The 20,826-nt window shown below is 46.1% G+C and overlaps 1 protein-coding gene across 3 annotated transcripts in view; it reads right to left on the reverse strand.

The window, feature by feature from the left end:
• The window catches only part of MYO10 (myosin X), a 195,067-nt gene that overhangs the window by 95,503 nt on the left and 78,738 nt on the right, over positions 1-20,826 (reverse strand). For all 3 annotated transcript variants that reach the window (XM_037063038.1, XM_037063037.1, XM_037063036.1), the window contains exons 3-4: positions 14,112-14,270; positions 1,759-1,946 (exon numbers count right to left, since the gene is read on the reverse strand). In XM_037063038.1, the coding sequence (XP_036918933.1) occupies positions 1,759-1,946; positions 14,112-14,222 (299 nt within the window). In that variant the 5' untranslated portion in view covers positions 14,223-14,270. The remainder of the gene's footprint in view (positions 1-1,758; positions 1,947-14,111; positions 14,271-20,826) is intronic.

A 20,826-nucleotide genomic window follows, 5' to 3' on the forward strand; every position in this document is an offset into this window, starting at 1 on the left:
CAAGAGCTATGGGTAGAAACTGCCAGTAAGAAGAATACAACCCCCGACGGTGGTTTGCTGTGTGTGGGTGTCATACACAGCATCCAAGTCAAAGGGCTATTGGAAGGTTCCAATGAGTCATTCCTGTCAAGTGCTTGGCACAGTGCCCGATACAGTTACCCCTTCAAAAAAGGGCAGCCTCTACTTCTTACCCATCTTCAGTCAGACACCACACAGGGCAGGGTGAGTCCCTCACAAATGTCCGTGGCTGGGGTCCCCTCCGTTTCCCTTCCCTGAGGTGTCAATGAAGGGCATCCTCTGGAATGTCTGTCTCTCCAGGACCCCTCTCCCCCCCCAGGAATAGGAGTGGCTTCTCTGACAGGTGAACTGGGGGAAGGACTGATATGTTCCTTACCATCTGGGAACTGGTTTCCCACAGGGACTGTGGCCTCCAGTTACCTGCCTATACCCACGACCAGGTAAGTCTGTCTAATTTTGGGCCGCAATGTTAGTGACTCTGACTGGCTGGAAGTCTAAAGCTGCCATATGGTTGTCCATCTGTGTCCTGTGCCCGATTTCCACTGCATCAGAAATCAGGAGGGTAGGTGGGGTCTTACTTGTTATCCTCCCCAAATCCAAACACCCCTTTCCTCTTGAAATACTATAATTATTTTGGTACAAGTTGGGACTAGAAAGCCATCTAATAAAATAGATGTCAAAATCTTTTTTCCCTCCGCAGCTCTGTTTGTACACTCCTGGTTCTTAGTAAGAGCTGGGTTCCAGGACTGGATGCCTGGAGCACTTGGGAGTGAAGGGCCTGGAGACTCCATGGAAACCGCACTGAGAGTGACACTCAGCTCACGGGCCTTGGATGCCTTCCAGGGGTGTTCTGATCATCCCCAGAACAGATGCCAATATAAACAGTGCATAGGAAGATCCGATCAGATTTCACTAGAATATAGGTGACGAGGCACTTGAATTAGTGACTATCACTAAGAAGCATTTTTAAAGAAAGAGATTCTATTTCTTTTTTAGACAGTTCCTAGTAATAAAGGCCTTGAGAGTAGGGCTTCTGGTGGTTTGGTAAATGAGTCAGAGTCCACTGGAACAGGTCATGTTGAGACTCCTCCTTCTCTCTCACCAAAAACATTAAATACAATAAGCAGGCCCTTCTATCATTACCTTAACATATATATAATATAGTCCCTTTGCTGTAGCCAACTCAAAGGTACACTTTAGGAGCATCTAATTAAAACCACAAAAATTTCTCCCATTTGCGAGATTCCATCTCCAGAGTAACTGCATTGTTATGAGTGAAAAAAGAAACCTTGCTCAGCCACACACAACCATTTGGTCCAACACTCCGGAGTATCAGACATTTTCATCTGAAAGAAGTAGGCAACACTGCCTCAAATCCTCTGTAAGAGCGGACCTCACAGTTGGATGGAATAAACTCAAGAATCATCAAGGCAAATAAAAAAGGACAAACAAATGGCATAACTATTCCGAGGACAAATGTCAACAAACGTGGAACACCCTGCCTTTTCTACATGAGCTCCTCCTGTCTTCTGAAGGCTGTAGTTATCCAGCTTTTCAAAATGGAAAGCTTCATCTGAGACATTCAGGCACCAGGGAAGGTTTTGCAGCCCTGGACTCAGCAGGGTAGAGGTGGGGGCTGGCTGAGGAAGCACTGCCTGTAGCGACTCCTCAGGTGGGTTTGCAAGGCTGCCTCTCCCAAGGTCCCTCTCCAGCCTCCTAGCTGGTTAGTTGGGTGCTTACCTGATGAGGACACACTGGTTGTCATGGCGCTTCCAAAGGCAGCGGTAGCACTCATTAGCGACGGCAAAGACGTGCGGGGGCAGCTCGCCCAGGTGGCTCTTGCTGTAGCGCTCCATGGTGGCATGCTCGTACAGGCCGGGAATGGTCTTGTAGGGGTTCACAGAGGCAATGATGGAACCGATGTAGGTCTGCAAGCACAAGGACACCCATTGCACACGGCGCAGGGAGGAGTCACCCAGCAAGGGCTTCGCACCTCTACCCACGCTGGGGACAGGCACAGGGACAGAGTCTGCGCTCCTCCATGCAGCTGCATGGTGAGACAGGAAGGAGCTGCCACACGTCACTAAAGCCCGAGCTTTAAAAGAACCCACCTGAGTGTCCCCTAAGGAGAGAGAGGACTTCTGCTCCCCACTGACTGCACTTGTCCTATGACTCTTTGGTACAAACTCTGGTCATTCTGTACAAATGAATGAGCCATTTCAAAGAGGACTTGCTATGAAGGGAAAACAAGAAAGAGGACAGTAAAGCAGCCTGGGCCCAAATCCCTGTCCCCTGGGGCCCCTTGGCCCCATCCTTGTCAGCTGGTAGATGGAGGGGAATGGGGAGAGCTACTGTTCAATGGGGACAGAGCTTCTGCTTGGGATGGTGAGGACCTCCTGGAGATAGTGGTTATGGTTGCATGACATTGCCAATGTGGTTTTTAAAATATTTTCTACTCTTAAATTACAGGTGATGTACATTATATTAGTTTCAGATGTACAACCCCATGATTAGACATTTGTATGACTTACAAAGTGATCGCCCCTACAATGCAAATGTATTTAATGCACTGAATTGCACACTTAAAAATACTCAAATTGGTAATTTGGTGTTATATGTATTCAACCACAACATTTAAAAGGTAACACCACCATTCTGAGAATACCCGGTATTCAATAATCTCAAATGCCTCCTGAAGCTCCGTATCACTTACCTGGAACTTAGCAGATGGACAAGCCTGCCTTTCTGGAACAAAAGCCAGGCCAATTAAGCAACATCTTCAGAGCAACAAGACAGAGGCCACTGAGTTATTAAAATGGAATGCCCTGTCTCCTCCACATGGACATGAGTATTCACCTGAACTTCTGCAAGAAATGCTAACGGAGCTTGGCTGGCTGGTTCCTGCACTCAGACCCAACTAAAGAAGCCAGTCAGGAGGGGGGGTAGGCAGAGTCCTGCAGCCATCACCCACCAGCCAGCTTCCATGTCACACATGCGCTGTGCCAAGGGCTTGGGGTGTGGAGCTAATCCCTGTGCTGAAGCCCGAAATCCCCACTACCTAAAAATATGACTACTGGATATGGAGATATGGCCTTCAAAGGAATGTTTAAGTTAACCATTAGGGTGGCACTAATCCACTATGACTGCTGTTCTTATAAGAAAAAGATCTGGATACACAGAGACACATCAGGGATGAGTGTGCACAAATAAGAACTATATGAGGTCTTGGACGGTGTGGCTCAGTGAGTTGGAGTGTTGTACCATAAACCAAAAGGTCTTGGGTTTGATTCCCAGTCAGGGCACATGCCTAGGTTGCTGGCTTGGTCCCCAGTTGGGGTGTGTATGAGGGGCAACCAACTGATATTTCTCTCTCACATAGATGTTTCTCTTCCTCTCTCATTCCCTATCCCCCTCCCTTCTAACTCTCTCTAAAATCAATAAGCATGTCCTCTGGTGAGGATTTAAAAAAAAAAACCCGCATGAGGACACAGCAAGAATGTGGCCATCTGTAAGCTAAGAAGAGAGCCGTCAGAAGTAATCAATCCTGCCAGGTACTTTGATTTCGGACTTCTAGCCTCCAGAACTGTGAGAAAATCCATTTCTGTGGGCTAAGCAACCGGGACAGTGATATTTCGTTAGGATGGCCCTCGCAGACTAATTCAGAGGGCCTGACCCCTTTAACACTCACAATACCCCTGGGAGGGTCAAAGCGTCACTACCCTGTTTTTCTGGTGAGGAAACTGAGGCATAAAGAGAAAAATCCACGTACAGTCACACACCGAGTAAGTGGTAGTGGTGAGATTTTGAACCCAGGCAACCCGATGCCAGAGCCTTCTCTCCATCACTGGCAAGTCTTGGCAAAGCAGCAGAGCAAGGGAAAGGCAGGAATGCTCGGCACAAAGTCCAAACATCCTGAGAGCATCTGCAGCACATTATAGCAATTTGTAATCATTTATATTCATAGTGACTGCCAGGAACGTCAAGCAAAGTATCGTATGTTCCATCTAACTGGTCTAAAATGTAAGGGGGTCTGCAATGTGCTTTGGAAATATATTGAACCAAAAAAGGTTAAAAACATAAAAGAGATATTACCATATGACCCAATGATTCCTCCTCTAGGTATATGCCCAAGCGAATTAAAAACAGGTACTGTAACACAGATATAGCAGCATTCCTCCTGATACCCTAAATGTAGAATCTACCCACATGTCAATCACCAGAGACGGGTCAACAAGATGTGCAATAGGTCCATGCGATGGAACATCAGTCAAGAAAAGATCGAAGTACTGACACACGCTACAACGCAGATGAGCCTTGAGAACACTGTACGGAATTAAAGAAGCCAGACCCACGAGTTCACATATCCAGAAATAACAAGATGCCCCATGCTCCTGAACCTTAATGCAAAGTCTTGGAATATACACCTCCAGGTTTCAACCCAAACTGAGAAAGAAAAAGGCTCTGGCAGCACATGACAGACCTTTCGGTAAGGGAGGAACAGAAGGCATCTGGAATTCAGGGACAACATCATCTCATCGGAGTCCAAATAGTAAATATATGTGTTGTCGTTGACAGCAACCTCAACAAATGGATTCCGATGTATCAACAGGGACAGCAAACAACCAGACCATGAGCCAAATGTAATCATCTAAAATCTCTTATTTAAAGAAAAAAGAGGAAAGAAAAAAAAGAAAAGGAAAAGGAAAATAAAAGAATGTGTAAATGTGTCTGGCTGGTATGCAGAGAGAACCCAATTTTATTTTTTTTTTTCTGATTACAAGAAACCTTGCCTCATTTCAAGTATAAAATCCCTCTCTACTGTAAGAAACTCCATTTAGTACCAGGGTAAATTAGGCTCTTAAAACAAAAAGGCTCAAGTTTTACAGTTTCACCTTCTTACTAATGACCTAAGTCATTTCTTAAAAGGCTTGTCACAAGCCCTGTCCTAGGACAGTAACCCTACGTGTTTCCACAACAGCTTTACTTGACATTCCATACTGCAGGCACAGAGGACAACACTACCTTCGTAATCACTTCGCCGCATGCCCTCACCTGCTCCGATGTAACCTTGAGACGTGGGCAGGGCAGAGGCCGCTGTCTGCCTCCTTTGACAGATGAAGAAACAGGTGAAGGATGCTAACCACTGCCCGACAGCCACAGAGCCAGTGACTGAGAACAGGCATGGAATCCTGGGTCCCTGGCATGTCACACTGTGGATCTGCGTGACCCCCTTCACCACCCACCTGCGTACAGATTGGCAATCACCCCAGACTCTGCCCAGCCTCGTCGTCAGTGCCCCGTGTCTCCACGTCCTGTAAGCTCCACTTTCACTCGCCTCTAGAATCAGTCCCCTTCCCCTCCACGTCCACACCCACTTGCTTAGATGTCCGTAAAAGCCTCCTTCCTCGATGATTTCCCACACGAGCCCGTGTGCTCAGGTCAAGCTCCACACTTGACAAATGAACTTCTGAAGACGAAACTCTCCTACTTAAAACTCTTCAACAGCTCCCACGACCTTTAGGCTCAACCATAGGAATATTTGAGATGGCAGTTTGTGAGGCTCCAAAATGTAACGGGACACCCCCCACCCTAATCAACTATTCTCATTACAGTGACAGAAGGCGGGGGTGCTTCAGTACCCTGAGGGGTCTTCCCGTACTCATTGAGTTTTTACTGCTTGGGCTCCTGTATGCACCAAGGGTACTCATGAACCCCCCTAAAACCAAGAGGAAGACAACACGGTGACAAAAGCAACAGTTCCCACTGCTTTACTCAAAGGACACTGTGCCAAGTCTCAGACGTCGGTCCATCAGCAAAAACAGATACTGCCCGAGACATCTTCTTTCTCCCCACTACCTGAAATATACCCCTTCGTCTGAATGATTTTTGTCACTAAATGAGTAACAGATGTGTTGAATAGTAAGGAAAGTTCAACAGGTAATAAAAAGTAAAAATGGTGACTGGGGATGGAGGCGGGTGCGAGAAGGGCCCACCTGAAATTAAGTCCCAAGGGAGCAAAGAGAAAAGGTACTAAGCAGCCCTAAGAGCTATGAGACAACATCTGTTGCATGCTTGTACCATTCATCGCTTTATAAAGAGGTATTTTTAACTGCTCTAAAAGTGGCCCTGATAACGCCCTTCTGTTAAGATGCTGGACACGCGCAATTCTCCAACACAAGGTGGGTCCAGGTACTGGTTTCCCCAGGCTGGTTCCAAGTCCCGCAAGAATAAATAGCCTGATCATTTTAACGGCTTTTCTGAAATAGAAAGCACATTCTATTTTGAAGCACATAAAACTTTTTTCTAGTCAGAAAAGTTCCATATAACTCACCAAAAGACACACTTCTTGCCCATTTTAATAATCTGGAACAGCTGGAGCACATATTGCTTCAAAATGTTGGGAGGAACTCACTCTATTTCTTCAATCCAAAATCTACCAATTCAAGGTTTTCAAGAGGCACAAGGGTATAACCCCAAGTCTCTAACCCTCCACCAAAGGGAAAAAAATCAACTACAAATAAGAAGAAATGACCAGTGGCCTCAGCTGCAGAGCTGTGCATGGACGTGGTATGGCCTGAGCTACTGTTGGGGGGTCGCTCTTCTGACACAGGAACAGATGATCAAGACCACAAGACCTGGCCGAGTCCGAAGACTGGAGATCAGAAGACTGGAGGCCCTCAGCCTGGAGCCAGGGTCCCTGGGACACTGCTTAAGCCCTCTGGGCCTACATTCCAATCAGCGATAACAACACATCCTCTGTTATCCCACATGATGGCTACGTGAAACTGCTACATAAATTGGAGGTATTTATGACCGATTTTGTTCATGAAAATAAAACCGCAACTGCTTTCCACCCTGTGGTCCTGAAAAGCTGGATGCAGACCAAGTCGTGTGAAGCGCACCAGGGAAACCGATTCAAGTGAGTGCGCGGCAGACTTTCCCAAAGGGAAGGACCTGCTAAGAACGAAGTTGTTAGCCACCCACTCTCTTGCCCTCTTTCTCCCTCATCTCAGCTAAATGCGGCAACGAATTACTTCCGGAATCTTTATCTCGAATGCAGCTTGTTTTAAATTACAGATCTGTATACTCAGTGGCCCACTGGACATCTTCACTTCAGTGCCCCTTGGTTCAAACTTAACATGGACAGGGCACATTTCCCCAAATACCTGCTTCTTCCCATAGTCACATCACGACAAATGGCGCCATGGTCTGCCCAAACGATTAATCCCGAGATCTACGGCTCATCCTGTAGAAATCATCCCACCTGCCCCCTCAACTCAGTCAAACACTTAAGACTTTACCTCTCAGTATCTTCTGAACTCAAAGCTTTCCCAGGACCGGTTCCAACTGAACCGCATCGTTTCCCATCTGGTCTGCTGGTCCCCTCTCCTCCCAGACCTGATACCTCCCGCACTCACTCGTCACCCGGCAGCCAGAGTGAGCTTTCCAAGAACTCCTGTTTAAAGTTGCCCCCTACAGCCTTCACAAATAAATTCCAGGTCACTTACTTGCACACACAGGGCCCTTCCTCGCCTGCTTCTGACCCCCTCGCCAGCCAGCTGCACACAACCTTCCTTGCTGCATCTTCGATGTCCTGCAGTTGGACATTTGCATCACATCACACGATCTCATGCCCCCCTTTTGCCAGGAAAGAGCCGCTGTCCTCCTTGACCAAACTCTCCAATGAATACTTTAAAACTCAGCACAACTAGTGCACCTCAGCTGGGAATCACATTCTGACCCCTCCCCTCATGTCCTCCCTCCAAGGGTCACTCTTTCTGTGTTCCTAATAAGTAGTTTTTATTACATTCATTGTCACCCTGAGCTACCTGTCATTGGTGTGCTGGGTCTGTCTTCACCCATAAACTGGGAGGTGCTAGAGGGGCAGCATCTTCACTTACCCAATCTTTCAAGAAACTACCAACTCGAGCAAGAGGCATTTTGCATCCTTGGGGCCCAACATTCACCCTGACCCAGAGGCAGGGCTGAATCAATGCAGACACACTGGGAGCCCATGACCTAACCATCCACCCACCACACAAACTCACATTCTAACTGTGTTTTCATGCTCTGTCCTCTGCATAACACACACCGTTTCCCATCACTGTCCAGTTGAACGATTAAAATCATTTCAAAGTAATTTTTAAAAACCTGTTAGGCCTTCAAGGTTGCTGAAAAGAAAACTCGGTCACAACAGATAAGTGGTTAAATTAGGAGGTGACATTTCTATTTCATTTGAGTGGCTTTCAGACTGAAATTCCCTCCTTGCTGAAAGAAATATAACCCCAAAGAGAGGCAGGGAAGGAAAAAAATCACAAAAACAAAGTTTGTAATCGCCACCATCATGTGCTGATGTGGAAGTGGCCACTCAAAGGCATAAATGGTTGGCAAAGTTTAAAAATACATACATAGTTGGACAGATGGTTACAATCATCTTTTGGCAAGGCCAGTTCTTGATTTCATGTGGAAAAAGACCCTGACAAACCACACTGGATTCAGCTGTTCCCGGTATGAGACACATGCCGAGACTGCTAATCATGCGGACCATCAGGCCATCCCCGAATCCGTGAGAGGCACGCTGTTCCTCGACACTGGCTTTGGAAAAGAGCAGAAACAAACGGAAGAAAAAAGTCTGCTTTGGGAAAACCCAACTCAAGGAAATGAAAGGCAGACTTGGATGTGCACGTCCAAAACGGTAAACTCCACGGCGTGGGATGTCCAGTCCCAACACCGCAGGCTCCCGAGGTTCCCCCCGGGGAGAACTCGGTTCACCTGCCTCCTGCCATCAATAGGTCTTCAACAGGCTGCTGCATTTTTAAAATGCTAACACATTTGGCTCCACAGAAGCAGGCTTCCAAGTTAATTCAGGAACAACATCAAACACATTTACAGATTCCGTCCGGAACACCACCTAACCAAAGGAGAGTATTTTTGAAACACCTAAAAATACATTAGCTGTGAAGAGTCTTTTGTGCTGACACGAGCATTTATCTTTAGACGCGGCCCCCATGCCTTAAAACGGGCTTGTTTGATTCCGATCTCTGCACTGTTTGTTCAACAAGCCCGACAAACTAACCGAAGGGCTGGGTGGAACAGAGCTCGGCTTCCTCTGGAGCCATGTCCAAGCCCGTAATTGCAGGCGCGCTCGAAGTTCCCTGCGGCTCCCTCCCTGGTGTGGTTTGGGGCCGTGCCTTCAGGGCAGGACAGGAGTCTTCTCCGTGCACTTGGCCCAGAGTGTAACAAACCCTGTAATGCAGAGAATGGGCTTCTCTTCCACGCGGCAGAAAACCAGCCACCCCAACAGCCTTGCTTGGCAGTCCCTCCCCCCTCAGGACGTGGCGCTGATCGTCCACACAATAGGAACCTCATCTGCTCCTGCAGACACTGTGTTTAGGTCCTGGGTACATACCCGTTTGAAATAATCCAGGCTCTAGAGAACACAGTATGCCAGGCATCCAAAACCCAAGTCGTCTTTCCCACTCTCCTCTCCCCAAGGAGCTGCCGGGACCGACGGCGCCATGCTCTCAGGCCCATTTGGGCTTGACAAGGCTGGCAGTCATTAAAGCTAATCCTTACCCCTTCGCCTCCTCCCCCACACTCCTCATATGTCTTTGTCTTGCTCACAACCATGTGTACTCTGGTCTAAAACCCTCAGCTCCTCACCCTTGTATCACTGCGACACTCACTAAACCAACTGACTCTCTCTCTACTCTTATCTCATGTCACTTCCCCATCAACTCCTCTAAATTTTTCCCAGGGAAATTGTCTCTTCAAAAACCTTTAACAAAGACAGTGTAGTCTGTACACTGCCGAGCCTGAACTTCGAGGACTAGTTTTCAGGAAGGCAAGATTTCTCAGCCTCAGCACTTGTGACACCTTGGACCAGGTAAGTCTTGGTTGTGGGGCTGTCCTGTGCACTGTGGGGGGTTAGCAGTATCCCTGGCCTCCACCTACCAGACACCAGCAACATTCTCTGCCCTAGCTATGACAACCAAAAGGGCTCCCAGATCATGCCAAATGTCCCCTGGGGGCAGCATCACCTGCTTAAGAACCACTCCTTCGGGGACCCTTGACCCCAGCCTAAATGCACCTCACTGCTCCCAGTTCCCCAACACACACCAGATTCCATAAGCAAAGAACCTTCTCCCAATTTAGTGGGGCCGATGCACCAAATTCGCTCTCCTCTCTCCATCTTCATGTGTGGCGTCTCACTCGCTAGCCCTGCCTCCTAACCGACTCTCTGTAGTGTCATCACTGTCCCGGCTCCAGAGGGCTTTCCATGGCCAACTCAGGCTCTTCACCCGCCTCTTATCTCTGTACCACAAACATACCCCACCCCTCCACCAGGAGTCTTCAGGAACTTACAGATGGGAGCATTTGTCTTCATCAGGTCTCATCAGATAGGAAGCGACACGGGAGGGTGGAACCAGGAGGGTGGGACCCTTACCAGACCATCTCCAAGGGGTGAGACCATCAGGGGCAAGCTTCCGTGGCAGGAAGCCCAGAGACAAGAGATGCAAGGTGGGACTTTGGGAAGGGCTTCCCAGGTGAGGAGCTGAAATACTGAGCTGGGCTTCTACCTGGGAAGTCGCTAGAGGATGGGAAAGGCTGACCAGGTGGACCCTGAAGCATGAGAAACCTAGAGTTCCAGGAAGGGTATCAAGCATTAGGGTGTCTGTTCACATCAACGTGTCAGAGCTGAACAGGATCGGCAACAGGCCAGTCAGGCAGACCCACAGACACCGATATAACAGCGCACACGGCATCCATGCCTGGGGACAGGGTGCCCAAGTGAGAGGCAGGCGCTTCAGAAATAAAGACTTGGTGGTATCAGATAAGACGGGGAGAAAGGTGCAAAGGTTAACAAAGGTTCTAAAGCTTTCTCTTGTACTTCATTGTGAAAGAGCTCTATCAGGTATGGGTGTTGTGACACCTGACCTTTAAAAAAAACCCAAGTTAAAAAACCAATGCCACAAAAGATTAATCAATACGGAGCCCAAGAGGAGGTGAGTGGAGAAAAGGGGCCTCAACCCTGGTTTGTCTGTGGAATGCTTTTTCCCTCGATCGCTCTCTACCCCAATTTTCACAGAGGCTGCCAGGGGCTAGAGAAATGATTCTACTGGAGTCTGGTGGATAAGGGTGTTCCCAAGGAGAATACAGCTAACGGTCCTTCATTGCCCAGAACAGACTTCTCTACCTGGAGATGGGTCCTCTCATCAGTGAGCTGTGTAACCTGCAAATTCAAACCAGACAGCCAACAAATAAGACCCAGAGTAGGGGACAGATCTACAGGAGTTCATTCTCAACAACATGACTCAAAGGAGGGCACCTTTGAGGACAGAAAAACATTCCCCACCCCAGACGTCCACACTGCATTTCAGAACCTGTGACTGTGTGATGTTGCGCAGCAAAAAGACTTTGAAGATGTGACTAAGTGGCCAACTCTGAGATAGTGGGCCCAATCTAATCACACAAATCCGTGAAAGCTGAGCCTTTCTTGGTCACAGTCAGAGAAGGAAGGAGGAGAGATCTGAAACCTGATCTACCACTGCTGGCTTTGAAGGTGAAGGAAGGGGGCCTCTAGACGCTGGGGCTGCCAGCCAGCAGGATAACAGGGGCCTCAGTCCTACAACTGCAAACAGCCGAACTCCCCCAGCCCCAGGAAGGAGCAGGAACAGGATCCTCAGCTAGAACCTCCAGAAAGGCTAATGAGAAGACAGCACCCCCATTACAAGTCACGTCATTTTCCTCTGTTTGAAACATGTAGACAGGCATCAGAGTGGGGATAAAAGGCTGGAAGCTGTGCTCTTCCGACAGATGGTGGTTCTGTCTCAACTGGGCAGTTTGACGGGTACTGGCACCCTCGGCCAACAGCTTCAGTGATGTTAAGGAAATCGTGGTGGCTGCTTTATGGATAATAATACAATCACCCAAGTGTCAAAAGAAAGGCATGTAAGGACAAAATGAACTGAATTGAACTGCAAATTGCATGTACAAAAATCCTGTGTTGTTCCCCTCAAAGGAGAGGAAAAAGATCTTCATTTCAGGAAAAAGAGAACAAGATCCTATTCACAGGGTTTACTGGACAATTTGGCTATCAGGTTTAATGTCATCATCACGGAGGAGGAAAATACTGTTAAAAGGCTGGCTTTTAAATCCACTGAATTTTTTTTTCTCTCCTCCTAACTGACAGACTTTTTCTTGACTACTAAATGTAAAGTAAGAACTTCGATGTAAAGAACATGAGTTTGGAAATACTCGCCTACAAGAAACTTACACCAACAAAACATTTTTCATTCCAGCGTCACATTTCATCATCAACTAGAATCGGTCATTTCTAGTATGTACGGCACGCATCTTACAGCATTTATTGCACAACTACCAGGTGCCTGGCAGTGGCCTTGGATCTGGAAAGACAAAGTAAGTAACTCCCTGACAGACCGAGGGTGGCGAGGGCCATGTAGACAAACAGCTACCTGGAAATGCTGCATACTCAATGCCAAAACCACAGGCACGGCGCATGGCGACCCAGACGCCTGTGTAGTGCTGGTGGGAACAGCGAGTTCCCTGTCACCTGCGAGATCTCTGAGATGGGAGCAGAGGAAGGAACGCCATGTTCCACCAGCACATGCAAGACACAGACTACACAGACTACTTTTCCATAAACATGCATGAACATTACCTTTTCTGAAGAACATATGGAAAACATTTTAAATCTGAAGACTCAGTATAAGCAAACTCAGCAAGTCAGAGGGACTACAACATGATGAAATTTCTCTAGACGGGACCGTTTGAAAACATTTGGCAAACATTAGGTCAATCTGGCAAAAATGACACGTTCACAATGGAAAGAGAAGGCAAATAAACATTTTTTTAAAAGAAGATGACCAAAATTAAGCCTAAAACCCCCAAATCTCTCATTCCTCCTCACCCCAGTTCTTCTCCCGTCTAAGGGACAATGGATGAATCGGAGGCCCCGACTCCGAAGGTGCCCTGAGCATCGGTTCACACCTGGTTGTTGGAAAAGCTGATATTACTCTTCAGCATAATCACAAAGATAATAGCACAGTTGAGTGTTACTCTGAAAGAGCAAAAATTACTCAAAGATGAAGGGTTTTACAAGGTTAAAAAAAACTATGAATTTGAACTTGACAAGAAAAATAAACACTAAGCAGTCGACCCATTTACTATAAAGACCTGCAAACAGCCAGATAAAAAAAATGGCTAAAATCTGCAGGCCAATCTTGACAAGATAATGTAATAAATGTACTTTAATGTAAAAATGGTTATTAAAAGAGGTTTTTGTTTGTTTGTTTGTTTTTGGTGTACGGAACAATGTTCTAACCAACTGAGCCACCCGGCCAGGGCTATAAGAGTTTTAAATATTACTTTATAATATAGAAATAGTCACATTTCATAAAAGTTGAGATATGTGAGTGTCTGCTTCTTAGGGACATGTCTCCATTCAAAACAGATCCCACAAGTAAGAAAGGTGGGGGTGCCTGTGAATCCATATATCCCCCTGGGTGGCATCCAGAGCCAGGGGGAGAGGGGAAAAAAAGAAAATTCATAAAAGGAGAAGAAAATGAGAAAAAAGGCTTAAGCTCAGGTACACTGGTTTGCAAGTCCACACTTCCCCCCAGCCCTTAACTGAGGAAGGCAAGCCGCCGTGGGCTGCTCAGTGGGTCTCAGAGCACTTACCACCTGAGCGCATGCACCAGAGGAGGTCAATCACCCCTCGATTCAAGTAATTCCTCTAGTAAAATCCAGGCAGTAAACACAAACGTGATTTATCGAGCCACATTTCTGATTTGGTAAAACACCTGAACGCAGAGTTCCACTTACATTAACTGGAGAGTCTCAAAAGGCAGGAAATACACTTTGAAAACAATAATTTGAAACACAGTACTAGATTTATTTGGTGGGATCACTCCTTCAGTTATATAAACGTCTAACCACTATGCTGTACACATGAAACTAATTTAACATTGAATGTCAACTGCAATTGAAAATTCAAAAAAAAAATCAAAAACAAAAACCAAAACATCCAGTCGAACTTGAGGGCTTTTTGCAAGGCGTGCAGTGGCACTCACGTAAATCTGATCTCTCGTGTACCGCTGGCGGAGGTTGTGCATGATGGAGCCGCTGTGCAGCTCCGTCAAGGTGGCCATGTCGTCCACGCCCTCGTCGTTCCCAGGCTGCATCGCCGTCACCTTCTGGTGTGTAATTGTGCTCTGCTTGTATGTGAATACCTGACGGGGGGCAACAAATTCAAATGTTTAGATACCTTTTAGATACTAAAAGTTTCCTGAACACACAATACGAACAATACTAACTCAGTGCAGTGTCAGCAACAAGATCATGAATTGGACAGTTAAAAAATAAACTGCAGAGAACTTTTTCACATTCTTTTTGCTTTTTCAAAGAAGCAATTGTTTCGACAACTGCTGCTAGGTGTTCTTAAGAGACGTTGTCAAGGGTTACCCATCCTTTAGGAACCTCATAAAGTTATAAATTTACAGTTCGTTTCTCTGCGTATTTCTCCAACTGATACAAATCAGCTAGCAAACTGGCTAACCAAGCTTTTAGAAAGATACTTGGTTTCACTACGTAATGTTTTACAAGGAATCATATATGAAAGGCTTCATAATAATGTTCCTCCATTTCAGGGGTGTCCAACCTGAGGTCCGCAGGCCACATGTAACCCAGGATGGCTAGGAATGCGGCCCAACACAAAACCGGAAATTTACTTAAAACGTTATGACATGTTTCTGTGATGATGCCTTGCAGTGTATTTAATGTGTGGCCCAGAGATGCAAAAAGGCTGGACAACTCTGGAAGGGTTACGTAAATCTACTATATGTCTACAGATTTGTTCAAAGATCAGAACACATCTGCACAGGAATGTTTGAAAAATATCCTTGGACACTATCCCCTCGCTATCAGGATGTATAGCACTCATGTGACTTTTAGGCAAAACAAGTCCCCTCCCTCTCAGATTTAGAATGAAATCAGTGTGCTGGCTTGGCAGCCTGACCCCCTCAAAATTCCAGACTCCAGCGGTGAGGGCCAGACACACGCTATGGCATGCACCAGAGGCAACTCTGATACCATGAGACTGCTTGCTGACTTTGCACGCATTTCTCACCTCTACTCAGTATTCCTTCCTCACACCCGACCTACTTTAGGATTAACCATTTCAAGTTAGGTCCATTTGGTTATTACCAAAGTTCAAGCAGCTCTACAAACACACTCATGTAGCTATAATATCGTTTCATGATGGAGCCTAGTCGCTATTACTCACTTTACACTTTTATTATATTCATCCTCAAAACAAAACAAAAACACCAAGATGTGTTGTAAAACACAAGAACCTAAAAGACACAAAAAATACGCAGTCTTCATACGTGTGCATACGTGCACACACACACACACACAAATGACCTCTGAAATACTTGCAGAACTTTTCAACTGAGGAGTCTGTTTTTAAATATTGGCCAGTTGCCTACATGGGAACAAATGGCATGTTATTGCAGAAGAGAATGACACGCTAAAAAAAGCAAAAGTACCAATTCGATGGTTTTCATAAGCCACGGAAAATGGCATGTTTTATTTTTCTAGGGAAAAATTAAAACTTCAGCAGTGGCATTTCTGCCACGTGAACCACAAGAGTTGTTGAAAGCTGCCCTGAGACGCTGCTCAAAGCAGGGCAGACTCCCAGCAGGTCTTCAGAGCACCAGCCACTCTCCCAGCCGCTTCCTGAGCTCAGACCCCCACAAGAGACAGGCACCCCCAGCAGCCCCACCTCAGGGTGGGATGGCCAGCCCTGCCACGGAGCAACACCCGCAGGCTGAGGCAGTCAGGGGGCCCCCGGAGCATGGGAAGGGTGGGGTGTGCCACAGCCAGGATAACAATGTATCAAAGAAAAATTCACAGGAACGTTCATAAGTATAGGAACACTTAAAATACCATGGAAAGAAAGATAAACAGAGAGATTTAGGCTAAGAGTACAAGGAATTTTAGGGCAACCTGGAAAATTCCAGAAGCAAACAGCTGGAACTCTCTGTCTTCCCCAGCTTTCTATATGCCTCTGATGTCGGACCAGGCAGGTTTTCCAGAAGCACCACAGCTGGGCAGGTTACTGGGCCTTCCATCAGAGTGACCATGAGGGTGGGCGCAGAAGCAGAACACAGCTGGCCCGGGGACCATCTGGCTGGCTGGGGTGTGCAAAGAAGTGGCGTGTGTTACCTCTCGGTACCCAGCACCCCTGGGAAGGTCTCTCCCCACTCGGAGGTCCTGCCGACACAACTGACAGGCTACCCGAGTGCCCCGGGAGACTTTTCTTACAGGAGCAGAGACATGACAGGGAAGCCAGCACAACTATAGTCTCGTGCTCAACCCCGGCACACTCCCCACCAGGAAACAAACAACTTTTCCCACCAACTGTCAGAAGAAATGAGCATTCCAGAATTTGAGAACAGAAATAATTTAGAATATTCAAACTGTTGACTGTATTTATGTTAATTCTGCTTTTTAGAAATAATCAAACACACTGTACGACACTTAGACTTGAAAGATACACGAAGAGGGATTCAATATTTATCATATGTAAACATTTCATTGTTTTTCAACATGCAGGGATTTGTGAGCGCAGGAAAACAACTCAGAGCTGGTCGTATAGTCGTTGAAAAAATGGCTATGACGTGGAGACAGAGCTCCCCCACCTTCGTACACTGGCTTCCTCAGGTATCTTCGAGAACATACTGAGAACACAATGTGGGCCCAAGCCCATCCCAGCGGGGGGAGGTCAAGAGAACTAGCGCAGTCCCCATGATCCGAAAGACAGGAAAGCATGATGGAAGACAACAGTTGCATAAACGAGAGGATATGAACAGAAAAAAAGACATACTCTGCGAAGGTTCAGGACTGCAGCTGCTCAAAACAATGGCTACTTCGAAGAAGAGGGGAGTGAGAGAGAAAACAGAGTTGCGAAGGCAAGGCCAGGATGAGCATCCACGCAGAAACGGGTTAATATCTGTAAAGGTCTTAGAATGATGTCTGGCACATTGAAGGTACTAAATAAGTGTCTGATAAATTAATTAAGAAAATCCATTCATTTGAGCAAACAGTTATTGGTGTGTTCTAAGCACTGGGAACATGGCTTACATTCCATTAAGGGGAAGAAAAAAAAACCCCAAATACACAAGGAAGCCTATAGCATCGCAGATGGTAAGGAATGTCCATGAAGACGTCACAAAGGTAAGAGGACTAAGTACCAAGAGGGGTTTACTTTATATTGGGTATTTGGACACGGCCTCACAGGTGAGATAACACTAGAGCAGAAACCCTAAGGAAGTAAAGGATGGAACCAGCCCCTCACAGTCAGGACGTTCACTCATAGAGTGAGGCACAAGCAGGTCTACAGTGTCCGTATGGAAAATAAGACAATAATTGGTAAATAATAATGCAAGAATAAACTCTGTGTTTTACATACTCACAACCGCATACCTACTTTTGCCCTGTATTGGTTGAATAAACCACCTGATTAAATTTGAAAGATTTCCACAAGTTAATAAAACCCACAATCTTATTCAAGAATTTTTTATTATCAAAAGTCATCTCTATGTAGCCCTGGCTGGCGTAGCTCAGTGGATTGAGCGCGGGCCTGCGAACCAGACAATCGCGGTTCGATTCCCAGTCAGGGCACATGCCTGGGTTGCAGGCCGGTTCCTTGCAGGCTAACTACCAGCAGGGGGCGCACAAAAGGCAACCATACATTGATGCTTCTCTCCCTCTCCTTCCCCTCTAAAGATAAATAAATAAATAAAATCTAAAAAAAGAAAAAAAAAGTCATCTCTATGTGCAACAGTTAACAGGGTATGAGCTGCACAAGATTATTCCCAAACAGCAGAAAAGAAAATTCCAGGTTTAAAGAATAGAATTCTTTTCAGAGAATTTTTTCAGGAACAGACAACTGCCAACATACAGTAACAAGATGGAACCCTAAAAACCCAACTCAGAATACACTGAGCCACTTCAGTGGGGCATAGCTAGGATAAAGGTGGTGGGGTTAAGAAATGGAGCAGAATATATAAGATTATTGGACAGAAAATCAATTTAGAGAAAATGGGGCCTCAGAACAAATAGCTCCCGTTATAGAAACACAAGTCATTGGTCACAAGATGGACTGGATTAAGCAAGGAGAACAAAGGAAACCAATCGACACTGTTGGAAAAACAACTCAAAGTGGGTTTGCCCAAGGCTGGGTCCACTTCCGTATGCAAAGGCGTGGGGTCAATTAATTAGATAAGAACAGCTAAACTATTCTCAAGCCCCTTTTATTTTTACCTTAGAATAGTACACACTGCAAGGCAACCCCCACCACAAGTACACAATAGTTTCTATAGTACACAATGATGTATACAGAATTTCCCTTATTACAAGTCATTAGGAACTCTCAGTCATAAAACCTAACTTTTTCTGTTGAAGAGAAACAGAGAGAAAAAAAAAACTCATGTCCTCTCCTGATGAGCAGGTGGAAAATAGAGGCCATTCCCAATCGGGGCAACTTCATCTCGGGTTAGCCTGGAATTTCCTCCAGAGCAGTCCTCAGCTTCGTTTGTCCTCCCCACAAGGCCACCCCCGGGAACATGTGGTCATGTTTGTAAGCAGTTTGTGTTGTCACAACTGGCCCACCATCTCCCCACTCTGTGAAATGAGAAAGGTGGTAATAATACCTAACTCCCAGAATTATTGTGAAAATTAAAGAAAATAACGTAGGTAAAAGCCACAGCAATCGGCACACGTGAGAGCTCAGTAAAAGCAGCTATTTCTGTGAGGAGAACGTCATGCTGGGAACAATGCAGAACATTCTATACGGAAATAATCAAGAGTCAACACAGATGGAGAAGCCCTCAGTCCTCAGACAAGGGCCTGAACACCAGCTGTGGGGGGGGGGGGGGGGAGGGACTGAGCAAGAGGGAGGGGCGTGCATTTAGATATTCATATTTTATCACGCTCTCTTGACTTGGGCGCTGATGATGAACTATTTGACATAACACTTTCTTCTTCTATTTTTAATCACTTTGCACAAATCTGGGTGGCCTTGTTTCGATTTTCCCTGGAATTCTACCTTATCTCTGGGATGCCTCTCAATGTATTTTCCTCCTTTCATTCATTTATTGGCTCATCAATGCAGAAGTTATGATCGGTGACAAAGGTTAAGATGTGTATCTCCTCACATGTGGCTAAAAGGAGCAATCATGTAAATTTTAAAAAACGAGCTTCCTCATGCTGAGCTTCACTGACTCCAGCTATGCGCTTCAGACGAGTCTGAGCAAGAAGCCATGCGCGTAACTGAAACTCTGCCCAGCCTGTTGTTTTCGCTGCTGCCTCAGGAGACGAGAGGACGTATCTGGGGAGGAAAATGTGAGTCCACCAGGAAGTCCCACCGCAATCTAAGGAAACGCAAAATTGTACACGACTAATGGGAGTAAACATGGTGCTTTCAGCTCAAATTTCTCAGAGACTTGGCATCCTAATAACCATGGCACAGGGGTTAAAATGACCTTTATGCAAATGAATACGGTATCTGTTACTTTGACCTCCCATGGGTGAGTCTGTCAGATAACCGGCTACTACACACAGATAAAGCAAAGACTGGCATCTTCTCTTCCAAAGACACGAGCTTGTCTGTGAGATTAAGTCACTTAAACTGTCACCAGGTCTTCTCTGCCCAGTGTAGCACCACGCACTGCACTCGGGCACAGAACCAAAACAGGGAAGCAGGCTGGGCAGAGGAAACTGTACGTTGATTCTGCTACCTCACTTGATCCTCAGCAGGGAAAGAAGTAATGGTGCTCATTTGTCAAAGTATGAATTCACAAAAGATCAGAAAAGTTAGGGAACCTGCCCAACAGCACCCAGCACCACTAGCACTGACTTCCTTGGGATCATGGAAAAGCATGCATATCAGAGTGAGACCTTAAAAAGACATGACTTTAAAGAAAAGGGCAGTGTGGGGGGCCCTTGTGCCCAGGGACAGCTGATGCATCATGACTGTACCAGTGTCTACACCCTGGCTGTGATGTTGTGTGGGGTCACTGAGGGTCCAGGGATCTGTCCATCTTATTGCTCACACATGCATCTGGGTCCACAATGATCTCAAAACCAACAGAGCTTACAAATACAGATGAAAGACTAGAAAAATATATCAGGACTCCAGCACTGGTTTGCAAGTTTATAGGTATTTTAAATTTTTGTATACTTTTCTATAAATTTTCAACATTTCTAGACTTACAAAGACAAGTCAGTCCAATTAACATCACTACCTATGAACATATATGGATACATATAATGGATTCAGTTAATTTAAAAATCATTTTTAAAAAGCAACAAAAACAGAACAAAATGAAGCGATAAATTTCCACTAAGGATAACAAACTATGGGAAGGAAAAATGCCTACCCTTCTAATCCACTTGTCTTAAGCACAGTTAGTTTCAGCCCAGAGAAACTCTAAGAAGCAAGAAGCAGAAATGGGGCAAAAGCTCCGGAACCCCAATTCTTGGCCCAAAGATCATTGATAACTGGTCGACAAGCTCTCCTTTCTGAGGTCCCTTTGTTCCTGTATTAACATCCTGGTCTTCTTCTTAATATTCCTTTCTGAGTCCTTCATTCTGAACCACATGAACTTGAACCTCCACCCCTACAGTTCTGAACCACACTGATGTTCCACAAGCATCTCAGAAAAATCCAACCCAGACCGCTGGATCCCTCCTCCCCATGCCCACGTCTGTATCTCTTCCTCA

This window comes from Sturnira hondurensis, unplaced genomic scaffold (assembly GCF_014824575.4).
Source record: "Sturnira hondurensis isolate 20B ecotype Veracruz unplaced genomic scaffold, ASM1482457v3 Scaffold0014384, whole genome shotgun sequence".
NCBI classification, from domain to species: Eukaryota; Metazoa; Chordata; class Mammalia; order Chiroptera; family Phyllostomidae; genus Sturnira; species Sturnira hondurensis.